The 15898-nt window shown below is 40.7% G+C and overlaps 1 protein-coding gene across 2 annotated transcripts in view; it reads right to left on the bottom strand.

Moving 5' to 3' along the window:
- Positions 1 to 2492: 2492 nt before the first annotated feature.
- SPTBN1 (spectrin beta, non-erythrocytic 1) overlaps positions 2493 to 15898 on the bottom strand; it is a 94950-nt gene continuing 81544 nt past the window's right edge. The window contains exons 28-35 of one of the 2 annotated variants that reach the window (XM_009950345.2): positions 15814 to 15898; positions 14459 to 14655; positions 13219 to 13331; positions 12574 to 12637; positions 7165 to 7403; positions 5717 to 5890; positions 3726 to 3768; positions 2493 to 3356 (exon numbers count right to left, since the gene is read on the bottom strand). In XM_009950345.2, coding sequence (XP_009948647.1) covers positions 3141 to 3356; positions 3726 to 3768; positions 5717 to 5890; positions 7165 to 7403; positions 12574 to 12637; positions 13219 to 13331; positions 14459 to 14655; positions 15814 to 15898 — 1131 coding nt within the window. In that variant the 3' untranslated portion in view covers positions 2493 to 3140. Of the gene's footprint in view, positions 3357 to 3725; positions 3769 to 5716; positions 5891 to 7164; positions 7404 to 12486; positions 12638 to 13218; positions 13332 to 14458; positions 14656 to 15813 lie in introns of those variants that run through there. The other variant, XM_009950346.2, reaches the window with a different exon arrangement.

Raw genomic sequence — 15898 nt, 5'->3', positions numbered from 1 at the left:
GCATAACAACGATCGCAGTGTAGCTGAAATGTGGTTGGTCTTAATTTTCTTTGAAAATTTTACAGTTCAATTTCTGTATTACTTTTGCAATGTATCTCCAGAGGAAACATAAACGACTTCTGTGTGGGTTAGCTTACACCACCAACTAACAAAGGAAACTGCAACATAAACTGTACTGCAGATCCTCGTTCTTCAGTGCGGTAACCAGAAGGAACATAAGGTTTTATCCATCAGGGGGTCTAACCATGTTCAGTGGTGCAATTAACCACGCTAACTGCTGCCACCTCTGTGACAGTTAACACCGGTGGCAGTGACAACCTGCTCCAATTTCAGTCCCATCTCCATCATCTGTACTTACAGTCTTTCTTCTTCCTCTGGTATTTTCCAGCAGTCCTTCCGCACAATCCAAGAGAGATTCCCCTGCTCTTTCTGCCTTCTGAAACTCACCCCCCGCTGCCACTGACTGGGTGTGCACACTGACCTGACCCTCCTGACCTGGCTGTGTCCGAGGCGGCTCCTCCTGACCCACCAATTCTCTGCACGGAAACTGCAACCTGACGGTCCGAAGGGGAAACAGGCAAGGCTTACTAGCATTTACTCCTGTTGCTCAGCAACCTGAAATCAGTTCCTACACAGAAAGGATTTTTATTCAAGTAGTTTTCAGAAAAAACTTGCAGTGAGAGGCTAGACAAACAAGAATAACTCTGAAGGCATGTTCAACCAAGACACTATGGGATTACACACAACAGGTAGTCAAGATCAAACTGTTAAATTACTCACCGTATCAGCTTAACTGAAGCGATAAATACAGTAAAGCATCAGCATTTTGTGTACTTTAATCAACTAAGAAGAATGTTTCATATTCTCGTCAAACCTGCTTTTTATATTGTATTAAAATTTACACTTACAAGACTAGTGGTGTTATCCTACATTTTACTAATAATTAGACTGGAACAACATAATATTACAGGAGTAAAAATTCATGTGCATGAATATTCCATTGTTTAATAACCAAAAACTTTGGAAAACAAGAAAACCCCAGAAACACAGCATACTCCATGAAAAGAAACAAGACACTGTGTCGGTCACACGTTCAGGAAACTGGCTTGGAAACATGCTAGTTTGTAGTTTACCTGCTTTCCATCTAAAACTATATTTGAGTGTATTTTAATAATCACAAAAAAAACAGGTTACGTTACATTTCACTGATTTTAAAATTCCTAATGCCTATTAGAACTTCTTGGAGCTGTGCTTTTCAGATTGTTCCCTAGATGGCATCCAACCTAAAGAAGATTCTGACAAGATGCCAGTCTTTGAGATGCTGACAAGGCCCAGGAAGTAGGGAGCTTTGGAATCACCTCAGCTGCATTAAACATATGTCATCACAGAAGGGCAACGGTGGCTGTACCTTAAGAGAGGTATGTTTAAAAAAACTGACATTAAAAAACCCCAGTGAAATTAAACTGGGCAGGACAAGTCCTCAGTACATGATACAGTTCAATTATTGCCTGATTTACTGAGGACTTAAGCACTTGAGCAAAGGGTAGGTAGGAAGCTGGAGAACTAAGATTACTTAAAATGATATTCTTCTCCTGTGAACTAGTACATGGATATTTACCTCAATCAGGTGAGGGGTTCAGGTAACTCACTCTTTTGCCCTAGCCCATGCTTCTGCTTACTTCCATTGATTCTGCTGCATTTATTTCTCCTGAAACATATCTACGTCAAAATATGTTACAAAATACTGATTCAATTCCTTCCCTCTTTATTCTTTGTCACTTAATTTGAGGGGCAGGGTGAAAGGGAGGGCAGGTGGGAAGCAAAGGGAAAGGGAGGGTAAAGAAAAGTGGGGAGAGAGAAACTATTTCAGTATGAACTTCCGCACAAAAAAATGGAATTACATTTGAAGACATTACTTTCAGTGCACAGGAGAGATGACATTTTAAAATAACTTTATTTTAATAACTTTCAAAATTATGATTTAACATCATCAGAAATGAAATAAGAAACTTAACCAGCATATGTAGTTTTAAAAGCATTTAATGACATAGCATATATTTAACAGATAGGGTAAAAGTCTAGAGGTACAGTTCGATACAACTGAAAGCCAGTTCCAGTACTACTCTTGACTACAGGCCCAGTCATTGAAAGTTCATTCCTATTAAATGTAATTTTTGATTGTGCAGTAAGATGAAATTTTCTCATTACAATAGTTACAGTGACAGAGAAATGCACACTAGGTATCAAAGAGCAAGGTAATGTAGCAAAATTATAACACACAGTGCTGCAGCTGACAAGCAAGTAACCATTTGAGTAACATTACTTTTCCAGTAAATGCTTCAGTTCCACTTTTACACTTATCAATGATTTTAAAGGGTTTATTATACATCTAGTCTTATTATACTTTGTACTAGAATTATCTGAAACATACAATATAATGTATTTCAGCAAAAAAAAAATTTGAAATTACAGATTATTTAAAACTGTATCAGCCTGCTAATCCATCTTGTATACCAACATTCTTATCTGTCGTACTCGATGCAGAAAAGCTTCAGGTTGTGTTAATAACCAATGCCAGGATATAAATGGTTTGTCTGTAAGTTAATGCATACCTGCACTCTGTTACAGCAAAGATAATACACTATCATTTTAATAAATGTTAGAATTGCAATGGGAGGCTCTACTAGTCAAGACTCAGCATAACAACCTTAAATGGAAGTGAACATTTTTGAAAATTTGTACATTGGTTTTTGATGTGCACAGTAGATTTGAAAGCACCGCTGCCTTGCTTACCAATAGCACTAGGAGTGGGTTATTTTCCAAGACAGCCTCACAAAATTGAGGAACAGTTTAAATATTAAGATCTAATCTACATTAACTTCATTTAAAAAAAAAAACAAAACAAAAACAAACCCCCAAAACCTGGTCCTCCCCCTCCTACAGAAGCTGCCCAATGCACCTCATACGTTTGTAACTTTAGGTTCTTTTTTGTTGGCTTTTTATTTTAAAACGCTCTATAAATAAAAAAATGTCAATCACATTGAGGAACATGAGGCACAGAGAGTAACGTATTGGTTCTGAGCTCGCATGCTGGAATTCCACTGGAACGGTCAGAGAAGTGCAGTGTGTGGAGATGGAGTTCACTTCTTTTTACCAAAAAGGCTGAATCTTTTCTCTTTGTCTTTCTCTTTGTCTTTCTCCCGCTTGCCAGGGCTGGACTCGCTGGTTATTGTGACGCTAGCAGGCAGGGTCTGGGCACGGCTGGAGGCTGGAGTGCTCTGGGTGGTCGGGGACACTTCGATTTTATCAGAAGAGATAGCTGATGTGATGGCCTGAATCCACGTGTTCATCTCCTCCTTCAAGAAGCCCCAAAGGCAGAAAGCTGTTACAATCCGTGTGTCACATGCCCTCTCTAACGCACTCAACATTATGGGAGGGGAATGGACAGAAGTGGGAAATGAAAGGAAACACGGTCCTAACTCATCATCTGGCACTCCTCTGGTTACGCACCTGCAGAAGACAGCTACTAGAAGCTGCATCTGAAAAGCCCTGCTGCCCTGGTGGTACCAGTGGGAGCTTCTGCATCTACATATTACGCACACACAGGCACAAGACTGAAGACCAGGAAAGTAAAATGCACCCCTGAGCTCTAGTGGCTATTCTTCCCTGTTGCACAACAGCACAGATATCACATCAGTAATAAACAGTAAGAAAAACAAACTTACGTCATCTTTGGCTTGGAAGAGGTATTCATTGCCATCAGTCAATCTGTAAAGAAAACAACCACCGCAAATTCAGCTCAGCAGCAGCCACACTGCTTCCACTCCTGCTCATTTAGCTACAGCACATAATCGGACTGAGACACACAGGACTGCACGGGACAGTCATCATGTCTGTACATGCACCAATACACCCCAACGACTCATGTTTTGGTGTATCGCACTGTCAGGCAGAGGCAGCCACACACACTGTAGGGTCTGGTCTCTAGGCATGCTTATGCTAGCGGACGTGCTCCAGTACGTCAGGACGCACTGTGGGGCTTGCCGTCTTCAGCAGCTGACGATTGCTGTTTCAGTGCTTGCTCTTTCAGGCAGATCTTTTTCTCAAAAGACAGTATAAAAGTTTACTCAATACTTTAAAAAGACAAAAATCACAGGCAACACCCAGAGTTTTCATGGCTTTTGTAAAAACCTAGCAAAATTCTGCAGCTGCTCTGCTGTCATAACTATTGCGGTGGTGACTGAAGATACCGTACTGTGCATTACTTCTGAGTAGCTGCCGCTCCTCACACTGAAGGCCAGTCTCCCTTCTGTTTTATTTCTGTGCTAATTTTACTCAGATGGTTTAACTGGGATACAGTTACCAATGTATGTGAAGATATACAGTAACTAAAAAAAAAGACTGAGTAAACACCAAATCAGGCACCCGAACAAGCAGGAGGCAGGGTTAGTGGGAGCCTGTGTTCCAGGCTTCCTGATCTCTCTCCACAAAAAGAAAGCACTTGAAAATCTCTTTATGAAATTAAACTCAGTATTAAGGAGTAAAATAATAGCGAACACAGACAGACACTAGGAATAATATAATTATGCCTTGCTTTCTTGTTTAAAAAACTAAGAAAACTATTTCCAATGTAGTCTCCAGAGATCACAACTAGACCTTTCTGCGAGAGGCCTGCCTGCACATGAGATCTGTAATGACCTCAGCCTCTCGGGTGTTCAGCAACATGCCCCTTCTCAGCTTGGGGAGACAGATTTGCCATGACGAGCTGGTGAACTCTCCGGGGACTCTCCTACTGAGAACCAGTAAAGAAAATGCCATTACCCGAGAGGCCTGACACAGGTGACAGGGTACTGTGAAAAGGGCAACTGAGTTTTCCGCCTAACTCTGTATTTGGAGCAGCACATCCTTACATGATCAATTCAGAGACGTTTAAAATAGTATAAAGGATGAATCACATAGCTGCAGACCTGTCTTCAAGAAAGCTAGATTTTCCTAAATATTTGCTATAAAGCAAATTTCCCCAGATATGAATTCTATCCTCTATAAAGGATTCCTGTATCAACATAGAATTACACCCCTCCAAAAAAGAATCTTTATCTTGGAATACACAAACTGATCAGTTTGTAAAATTAGTTTCCTTTGACAGAATTGCCTAGCAGCTGTGTAATAACAAAATACTTTTTTAACTGTTGGCACTAAAAGATCGATCGGTAAAACAAACACACAATTTCAGAAGGAAAAGCCTTATTTTTTGTTTAATGTTTGAACAACAAATGAAGTGGTCTGTAACTACATTTTCTAGATCTGAAAATGTAATAGGTGTCTTCAGCAGTCTCCTAAACTCATAGTGAAAAACTGAAACAAGAGGCTTCATTTTGAAAAGAACAAAACCATGAACATTCAGCTCTTTCCAATTAATTCCAGGGGGAGCAGCTGAAAAGCCCAGCATTTTTAAATGCAGGCTCCTAACTTTAGGCGTATGCATCTAGTCCCGTCCCAGGCGTAAATACAGTGCAAAGATTATTTTGATACCAATTTGTGCTTGCCAGCTTTGATAATGTACCACGTTTCAGAGTTGGGAAGAGCTTGTTCAGCAAAGCAGATACCGAAGTTAATAATTATGATCAGTTCCCAGGCTGCATCCTCCCACAAATTCACACAGTGAACCGCCCCCCCCGCAACTGAAGCTAACGTCGAGATGCTTCAGCAGGCTTACCTTAGCTTGAACACATGCTTTTTCTTTTTATAATCGACCGCTATTTCACAGACTGCTTCTTTCAAGCTGACAGGAATCTCATTGTGGTAGGGGATGCCAGAAGCGGCAGCTTTTGAATCCTTGTAGAAGCCCATCTCTTGGTTGTTTATGACACAGTACACGTTATGCCATGATCTTCAAGATACAGAAAACAACAAAAGTCTTTATAAATCTAATGTTCTTACTTGCAGAACTGGAGAAACGGAACACAATTATTTCTATAAGGTAATGGAGACTAGTTCAGTCTGAGGATGTGAATACAGCCTACGCTGTCCTGTAAACTGCAGAAGCAAATTCTCTCATAAAAGCATGGCTTCAAGACAAAAGTACTGACTTTGAGCCAAATGGCATAGAGATTTTCAGAGCTCTCTGTGATAGCACATAGGCATGCCCTAACAGTGGGAGGACTGTTCGGCAGACTAGGCAGTTTGCATACTTGGGAGAGAAACTGATTGACCTTTTAATGACTGTGCTTTATTGTAGAAGAAATTCTCATTGTGCTGCAAACTAACAAAAGGACTGTATGTGAAATCCTTGATTGCTACAAATACTACTAGTGGCATCGTCCACCTCATTCAGCTATAAAAATCAATGATTACTAGAAATAAGAGTCCCTAGATATTAGTATTGGTGGCTGTCACTGCCTCAAGGTAGCTCTCTGGTGTGAACAACTCTAGCTGAACAAAAATCATGGTTGTGCTGTACTCATGTATGATCTGCACTCAGCTCTGCGAGGGCTTCAGCTCCTACCAAATCCCTCGGATGTTGGTGTAGCTCACCACTTGCTAGTCAATGTTTTCCTTGTCAGCCAAGTCACAAATCTGGTTTCAAGAGCTCTCTCAGGTCATGAAGGACCCCCAGTCTGCTTATTCAGTGCAGACAGAAATCTCCGAAGTTTTGCCTGTTTGAGAACCGCAGGATCAGGTCCTTAGGAACAGAATCAGCTAAGGCACACAAATCATCTTCACCCGCTCTCCTCTTCTGAACAGATTACAGAGTAGGTGGAAAGTGCTAATGTGCAAACAGCAAACGTCAGAAGAATACGGACATTTCTATTCTCACACCTACATGTTTTTCTTTTCTTGTAGTAACGCACAACTTGAGAGATCTGGAATCAAGTCCCACTACTGCCACAAATTCATCATGTGAATCGGGAAAGTCATGGTATTTTTATGCTTCAGTTTTCCACCTTCCAAATATGGCTAACGCCGCATTTTCTATCATGTATCTTAGACTGCAGCTTTGTCAAATGTTCAACCAGGCACACACAGTCCCTACAACAACAGGGGCACAAGCATGAAAGGTCTTTAGGAGCTGTGAGAAGACAGTGGCAGCAGGGATAACGTTTTCTGTCTTCCATCTTGGTGGACTGGGATGCAATTATCTGCATGAAGCGCTGAGTACTTTACCTGCTCGAGGCTTTCTTGCTGTGTGTCTCCCATTCGTGTTTGCGATGTAGGAAGCCCTCCATTTGAGCTGAAGGTATCTCCTGTGTTTTGGCTGGTAGGGTAGCAGCAGTCTGAGCCTGAATGGCAGTCTTGGCTTTGCGGTCTGCTGTCGGAGAAGGAACAGGACTAGACTCTTTCGAACTCGTTCTCTGTTCTGCAGCTCCATTGACCATTTCGTTTGTTTCTGCAGTTTCTGCCACCTAGAACAGTGGAAAAAATGTTCAGCTAGAAGCCTCACAACACTGAGGTATCTTGCAATTAATCTGCTTCCCTGCACAACGTGGCTGTGTATAAACTTTGCCTGGAGAATGACACAGGCCAGTAAGTTCTTTCTCACACTCCATGGAGACACAGAAGGCCAAGGAAATTAGAAGGTATGAATGGATTAGTACCCATTTTATGGTGGAGAGACGGGAAAATAAGAGCAGCTAAACATCAGTGTGAATTTTACTGTGCTTTGCTCTGCTGGTCAATTCATATTCTTTTATATATTGTTATTCCTGAAATGAGAGCATTCAATTCTGTTGCTAAGTACTCAAATGTTTGGAACAGTAACAATCACACTTTCTGCAAACCTAGAGGGACAGTAGAAGTTATACACATCAGCCACCTTAAAAACATTTATGTCATTACTGGGGTATTAAAAGTCCATAAAAGGTATTAACTAAGAGTCAGCAGAAAAATGTCAAAATGGCCCAGGAGCATTTACAAAAATTTGTGTAATTTATTTGTTTCTGTAAAAGCTCCTTTCCCGCTTTCCCCATTCCCCTAGTGACACAACAAAATCAAAACATGCAGAAATTAGAAAGATACACCATGCATTTCATCTCCACCATCCCAGTTAGGATATTGGATCTTAAAGACAAGGGAAATGAGGTCATGTCAATTTATCAAGGTCTTTTCCAGACTTTTGTTATTAGGTGGATTGGATTTTTGTTAAAGGAACTGAAAACCACCACAGTCACACAACATCACACAGCTATTTACCCCCAAACAAAGACAGAACCAAGGCCTTGCCCATCACTTGCTTTGTTGATCGCGTTGCCTGTCGCACTGTGATCGAGATAGCCTAGAGAGCAGCCGTGTTTCCAGCAGCTCTGACTGGTCAAGCTGTCGACGTCTTCAGGAGCCATTCATCCAAAAATCATTTAAATTGGAATCCTAATGGCTATAAGCTTTTGAAATGCAGCTTGGTCCCAGTTTTTTTTTTCTTGTACCATTACTTTGACATGTAGAGCCATTGGTAGCAGCTCAGGAGTTACACAACCAGTGTGTAGTATTATTATTATTATCATTATTAGCAAGTTACTAAAGCTTAGTGCTGCTAATGCTCTAGTAGATTATAAACATTCTGGACTATTTTTATGCAGACAAGCAGGTATTTGCAGATGGCACAATAATTAGACATTCCCACTTCTGCACATGGCCTGGACAATTCAAAAGCAGCCGAATTATTATGCAACAAACTAAATTTTGCCACTGTTTGCTAGGACTTCTTATACCTGCCAAGTACACATTATTGTACCTCACACCTTTGTACCTCATATATTGACCTAGGAAGATCTAAGTGTCAACTTGCTATGAATATGGGAAGGATTGGTTAACTGCCTTTAGGTGATCTACATCCTGAGGGTACAGACACTACACCACTGAAACAGGGAAAGGATTGCAGCTCACGTTCCACTTCAGTCACATCTATTTTACTCTGTCCCTAAAGACATGTAGCCTTACAGCCTAGTTCACAAGAGGAAACATCTACCCTGCACTGTAGTCCAGTGGAAGTAAGCAACAACAAGACTGCTTCTTCACAATTAGGATAAATCTAAGCCATCAAATCTCACTATTCGTATCCAAATCTCAAAATACAACAAAAATGTTGCATTAAAGGGGGAGAGGAAAAAATAAATAGGTGAGGCTGAAGATGACCCAATACTGTCAGCACAGCCACTGTAACACAGGTAGTGAAATAAACAGCCAGTGATTCCCCAATGAAAGCTCAATTAATCAGTCATCGCCAGTGATGATCACCAATGGCCAACAGATTGCGTTCAAGAAAAAGGACAGCCCTTTGCCAATCTTTCTGACCAGTGAGAGCTGCCGAACTTCAAACTCTCTGCTTTTCAACTGACTGGATCCCTCTCTGAGATACACAAAGCCTTTGTGCCCGACAATCAGGAATTACATGGACCACTGTAACTTTTCTCAGCAACTTACATAAGCTGCCCAGAACTGCCTGTTACCTAAACCGATGCTGAAAGAAGCGTTTTCTGCAGTCATACCAGAAAGATGTGAAAATATTACTGGCTTTGGGGTATCTATAACCATTAATCTGAAGTAAAAGAGAGCAGTTTCAAAAGAGCAGCCACTGCACAGCTACTTAATGTGTTTCTATGGGAAATAACATGTAATTCAGTTCCACAATCTGCAACCCTGCGGTTTTGAAAGATAACTGCCAACTCTAATCACACAATCAGACCTGTAACTTCTAATTAAAATTCTACTGATTGTAAAAGGGCTATGAAAAGCTTTTCTGATGCTCTTTCAGGTTTTATTTCCTTTTCATGTGTTATCTACAATTAACAGAAAACAAGCAAAATAAATCTGAATCATAAACAGCTATGCGAAGAATGTGTCATGAAAATAGAGAAAAAACAGGAGCTAAACAAACTTTAATGGAAACATGCATCGGGCATGCAGAGACAACGCAATGGAGGACAAACATTAATAGCAAACTGTACTGTTACAACAAAACAGTTACCACATACGTGAATACGGTTTTCTTAACCATGACTGAAAAGTTAGTTGCAAGTGCTTTAGTGGCTAAAGACTACTCTTGAGATATTGAAATCAGGACTGTAACATGCCACGAGACAGCTGGTGACAGTGACTGGAGACGTCCCTTTGATTTTCATAGTGCTTGAAGCAACATTATATTCAGTCCATCAACTAAAGTCTCTGCATCACAACTTAAACAATAGAGATGTATTTGCCTTTTCCAGAGGCAAACAGATGACAGCCTATATATTGCTTTGGCATAAGGACCATTTTAATGTTTTAAGCCAGTACCACAGGCTATAATAAAAAGGTGAAATCTTTTAGTGCCTAAAGTGATTACCTTAATCCATGACTTAATTCATTTTGCTTCATCATGAAAGTGTTATTTTTATATTTCAGTGTACTAATACAAGTGAAAAACTGGGCCTATATATGTTACTTGTACATACTACTTTAGCCAGAATACATCTGAAGGCTTCCCAAATGCCAGAGTCTGAAGCTCCAGCTATACTACTCTGAGAACTGTCATACTCTTACAGGCACAGAGAGCCAACACTGGTGTAGACAGTCACCAGATCATCTGCCTAAATTTATATGGAATTTCTAAAAGCATTAAGAAGCTATCTCTTGTTAACCTGACAAAAGAAAAAAAAAAAAACAAAACAAACATGCATCATGAAGTGGAAAGACAAGTCACAGCAGAAGAACAATTACTGAAGCACATCCTTTTGATCGCTTTTCTCATTTTACAAGCTCAGCCAATACAGAACAATTCAGCTGCATTGCTCAGCTAGCAGTCAGAAACCAAAATTCTAATCCACAGCAGCATATCTTGTGCCTCAAATCAGAAATAATACAGCTGTGTATATCTCATGTATGCAACACAAGATTCAATGAACTGAGCAAAAAAGCTCCCATGAAAGACTGAAGTGCAGATGGCAAAGATTAACAGGGAAATGCATTATGTATCATGGTAATGAAATAAAAAACAAGAAGCAAACGGGTGATGTATAAGGCAGTGGTAACCACCAAGACGCTGATGATCTGGGACGTGCTTGCAGGCCACCTCAAGTTCCTGGCCACAACTATATATAATTTCATAAACATTAGAATGTACAACAGACAGCTCACTTCATAATTTAATATTAAAGATGAACCAAAAGGCTTTATTTAAAGAAAGAAAAAGGTAGAACTGCTTAGTACCCTAGAGACAATGCACAGTCTATGTGCAGGCCCAAAAGCAACTGGGATGGGCTATTTGGAAAATAAACCTATGCTGAAAGGCATTTCCTCCCAGAGCCCTAGACTGGGACCTGCGTTTCCTCTGCAGTACTGGTAAGAGCTCCAATATCCACCAATCTGAGCCTGCCAGGAGCCTTTCCTGCACTTAGTATGACCTCAGAGAGTGAGGTTCAAAAACACAAGAAAAAGAAGTGTCATTTTTCTCACCAGTCAAAGCATTAACTGAAACAAGCAGGCCTTGCAGGAAGGTAATGGAGAGGTAAGCCAGTTTTCAACTACTGTGTTGCGTTAACTATATATACATATTTACCAGAACTTCTATGGCTGCACATTAAGACTATTGGCATGCATCCTGACTCCACTGGGACATCCCCTATCAAGAAGGAACAAATAAGGCGTGGACCATTCAGCCTGCATCTATATAAAAGAAAGAGCTGGGATCTTAGACCAATGCATTTTATTTAGGTTTTTAAAGAAAAGCATCACAACCTCTCCATAACGGTCCGCACCTTACTCTCATTTATACGACTGTCTCTCTAGTGTCAGTAAATCAAAGTGCTGCAGTGTAAATTGGACAGGTCCAAAATGGGGCCCCAAAATAGCTATTCAGCAAGATCACAACTCTTCATGAGGATTAAGTACCAAGATAAATCTAGATACTAGTTTTTAATGTTTTATTTTGCGTTTATTTTTATCTGCAGTCAACGAGTCCATTCTGCATGGAATGTTATATACAACTAACCTTAAGGTTTTTATTTGTCGATAATTACAACTCTCCCCTCCCTCCCAGCCTTTACTGCCAAGCTCTCTTGCATGTATTATCTTTGGCTGTGTAAATAGCTCACTTGCTAATGCAGCTGATTTAATAATGTTGCCGTGCTGAAACCTGTTAGTATAACTCGATGCGTCATACCTGTCAGATTCTAGTTCTCTTCTTCATTATGATGTAATCCCATTAAATCTCAATTACTCATATAAAGGACGATTTAGCTGGAAAATCTTAATACTATTAGCAACATGAAAAACTCACAGTAAATAACAGGAAATAAATGTGTCACCTTAAAGCAACTGAGTGTCAGTGGGGAGATTCAAATAAACAAGGATTAAAATGAAGCAAATATATCTCCAAGGGGCTGCTAATTAAATAAAAGTCAACTGATGGGAAGGAAGAGAAAAGCAGCAGGGAAATCTGAAGCCAAAAGATTAAACCAGTACCAGTAAACCATACTGAAAAAAGGTGTCTTTTGCTGCAAATGATTCTGTATGTCACAGTCCAGACCTCGATCGGTCATTGGCTGTCCGTCTGCTAATAAAGTTTTTGTAGTTTTGGTAGGTTTGGGAGCGGTAACTAACCCGTGGAGATTCCTGGTCTGATGGCAAACCATTTTGGGAAACATGTTCTCCTTTTGTCCCATCCCTGTTGGGAGAGAGGAAAAAGAAAAGAAATTGTATTAAGTTCTTGGAAGTCGCCCATCTTTTTCACCAAAATGAGATCTTCCTCAGCAAGTCCTTACAATCCCCAGGCCCAACTGAATAAACCCAACGTTAAGTGAGATCACAACAGACTGTCCTGACAGTTACCGTAAAATAAGCCTGATCCTATCATGTAAGTAATTTTATAAATGTTAGTGTTCCATGGACCCAGTTCGAAATCTATCTGTAACCAATGCTCACCAAAGAAGAAAGCCAAGATTGTTCAGAAATTTGAATTTGTGACACAGGGCGGGTAAAACCAGCATTCTTACTTTAGGGCCAGGTACACCTCAGCAGTCGTAACACTGCGCCATGATGAAAAACTGCAACATTCAACTTCGCAGTGAATTCAGGTGTCCGGGAAAGGTCCTGTCCCCATAAACCACAGAGTCCTCTAGAAAGGGTCACAATTACAACACCATACAAGCTCCAGACTCTCCCTTTACAACTCATCTTCAGCCCAAGAATTCTGTCTGAAGAAACCGTGTGAAGTATGCCGTTCAGCTTCCTGCAGCCTGGGCTTACCATTGCTGCTGGGAGTCTGCATCCTCTGCAACCTTTGGGCTGGGCTCTGGAGTGGGCGGCTGTCTCTTCCTCTCCTCTTCCTCTTGTTGTCGACGTACTTCCAGCAGTTCCAACTGAGAAATGAAACATTTTTGTGCATTTAAAAGTACTGCACATTTTTCAGGGGCATTTCTAGAAAATAAAAGTAACTGCACATTTTTCTGCAACATTACTGAAATCAAAGTTTATTGGAATAAAATTTGAAGGCATCAATCTTTAAAAGTATTAATCATGCAAAGTTAGTTGCACTGAATTTCTCAGTAAAGGCATACAGTATTAGACCCTTTAATACCAAGTGGAGTGCCTGAGCAGCAGCTGCCCACGGCCATGTTTCTTTTCTAATTCGTTCTATTAGAACAAAAACCAGACAAACAAGAAAGCAGCCCAGGCTGTTAAAATACTGAAAAGTGACATCCTCTAGTCTGCTTGTGATACATTGAAATAAAGTGCTCCACACCCAAATCTCTGACGCTAACCATCTAAATTAAAATAGTCTGACTTCTGAAGATGCTGAGAAACTCTAATTCATTTTGTCTGCAGCTGTGACGCTCAGTGCACGTGAAAAATCAAGCCACCTCAATTTTAGTGTCTAAAGTAAAATTGTTCTCCAAAGATGGTAACATGCTCTCCAAGCATTAATTACTGACATTGCAGCGGGGCTCAAAATGGTTGGTGGTTTTGTTTTTTTTATTATGTCTCTCTAGGGGACAATACAGCCTTATCCTAGAGCAGTAAAAACACAACAAACATATTTGTCAAACCCCCCCACCCCATCACTGTCTCCTCACACTACAGTCTTTAACCAAAATCATTTCAAGTGCTTGGATATGGGTCTTCAGCCAGAATCCTCCTTCCCTCTTAGCAGTACAGCCTGTATTGCAGCAGGCTGCAGCAAACTGCTCAGCTCTTCAATTTGCTTCTGGATCATCACCCCTGGGCCTGAGACAGCTCTTGCTGACTACTAAGGTCATTTATCATTTAAGCTTTTTCCTTGCAGGTTACTGAGTTCAAATTAACCAGAGAAGGTTTTAGTAATGTTGGGAATGTGAAACTTCAGGCCGTGGGTGATTGGCCAAGGTTGATCAACAAACGGATCAACAAATGGAGATGAGGTTGATGCCGGCAGTTATTCCAAACAAGCAGCGGGCATCAAAATGAATGGGAATGGCCAGGAGAGGTTATTCTTGCCTGTAGCACTCACCGTGGTCAGCCTTTCCAGTGCTGCAAATCTCTCATCCCAAGTAGCTGCGGATTTTTCAAATGCTTCATGCCGCTTAATTAATTTTTCCACTTCATCAACACTTTGACCTATTTCACGACTAGATAGGTAGGGCTCCTGTCCCAGCAGCCAGGCCTCAGCCACACTTGCATCTCTTGAAAACTGGTGTACCTCCAAAACTGAGCAAAGAATGTACAGATATAAGCGACATTAATGTCAAAAAGAGCATCATGAAGTCACCAGGCATCTTCTGAATTTCCTTAAAAATAGCTTGGGAAAAAATAAATGTATTTGGCTAAGTATATTCCTTAACTAAGCTCGCTGAAATTAATCATTTAAAAGACAGAAATTTATCCTTTTGGCTTTGCTTTGAGGAAAAAGAAAAGTTAAGTCCCACCTTCACCTCCTCTACAGACCATTTCATTTTGCAATTTCAGAGTTTCCTTTTTGTTGTAATCTGCTGTAACCTACTTCCTGCAAAGTCTGTTATCTGCTGGTTTTCTACCTCAGACTAGCCTGTCCACAGAACAGCTAGACTGTAGGTTGCAGCTCCCTTCAGCAAGCAGTATTTCTGTACTTTATGCTGGTCTACAGTGCTACAGTTCCATGTTCCCTTCCTTCTGTCTTCATAGCTGAAAAAAAGCTTCCACACCTTTTGTGAACGGGATGAGGCAATTTTCGTTAATAATAGGGTGCAAATACCCGAACTGAGGGACAACTGCCCATGCTACCGTATTTCTTAAAGCCTGCTGAGACTCAAAACAAGGAAGAACGTATACACAGCAGGCCAGAATCCCACAAAATGACTACACTGCACTATACATTTTGAGATCCTGGACAACTGCCTGCTGCAAAGGCTTCAGTCCGTATATGAGATATGGGTCACCTTGTCAGAGTATAGTAACTGAGTTGTTGCTACTGTAAAACTTGCAAAATGCTGCCACGCTTAAAAGTACACCTTCTAGCCTCTTGGTAACGCAGGCACATTACGCATAAGGCAGTGGGGCTGCACTTCTCCCTATTCTTATTTTTTCGTAGTGCACCCTTTGTAGAAACACAGTTGGAATGTGACACCTGCAAAATATGGTAGTTCTATTTCACCTAGCTCCAAATTTGATCATATAGAGCCAGACCTTTGGTGCAGGTTTCTTGGTTTCAAATTCTCCATTATTTTACCATCAACAGGTGTGAGTCCTACAGTTATTACAATACGAACATACTTCAAGCGCTGTCAATAAAAAACTAAGGAGCTGCAGGTTTTCTCAATGCTCAGAAAGACACAGTGAAGAGAGTGTTAGATATGGCCCTGCCCAAAAGAAATCCAAGGCTGTCCTTACTCAGTCTCAGCCACTCCCATCTGTCTTCCCATTTGTCAATCATTTCTTTTCTCTTTTCTGTCAGCTGCAGCAGCTTTTCCTTGAT

The sequence above is a fragment of the Leptosomus discolor genome, chromosome 2 (assembly GCF_034619465.1).
Source record: "Leptosomus discolor isolate bLepDis1 chromosome 2, bLepDis1.hap2, whole genome shotgun sequence".
Classification (NCBI taxonomy): Eukaryota; Metazoa; Chordata; class Aves; order Leptosomiformes; family Leptosomidae; genus Leptosomus; species Leptosomus discolor.
This window is presented reverse-complemented; position numbering and strand designations above follow the sequence as displayed.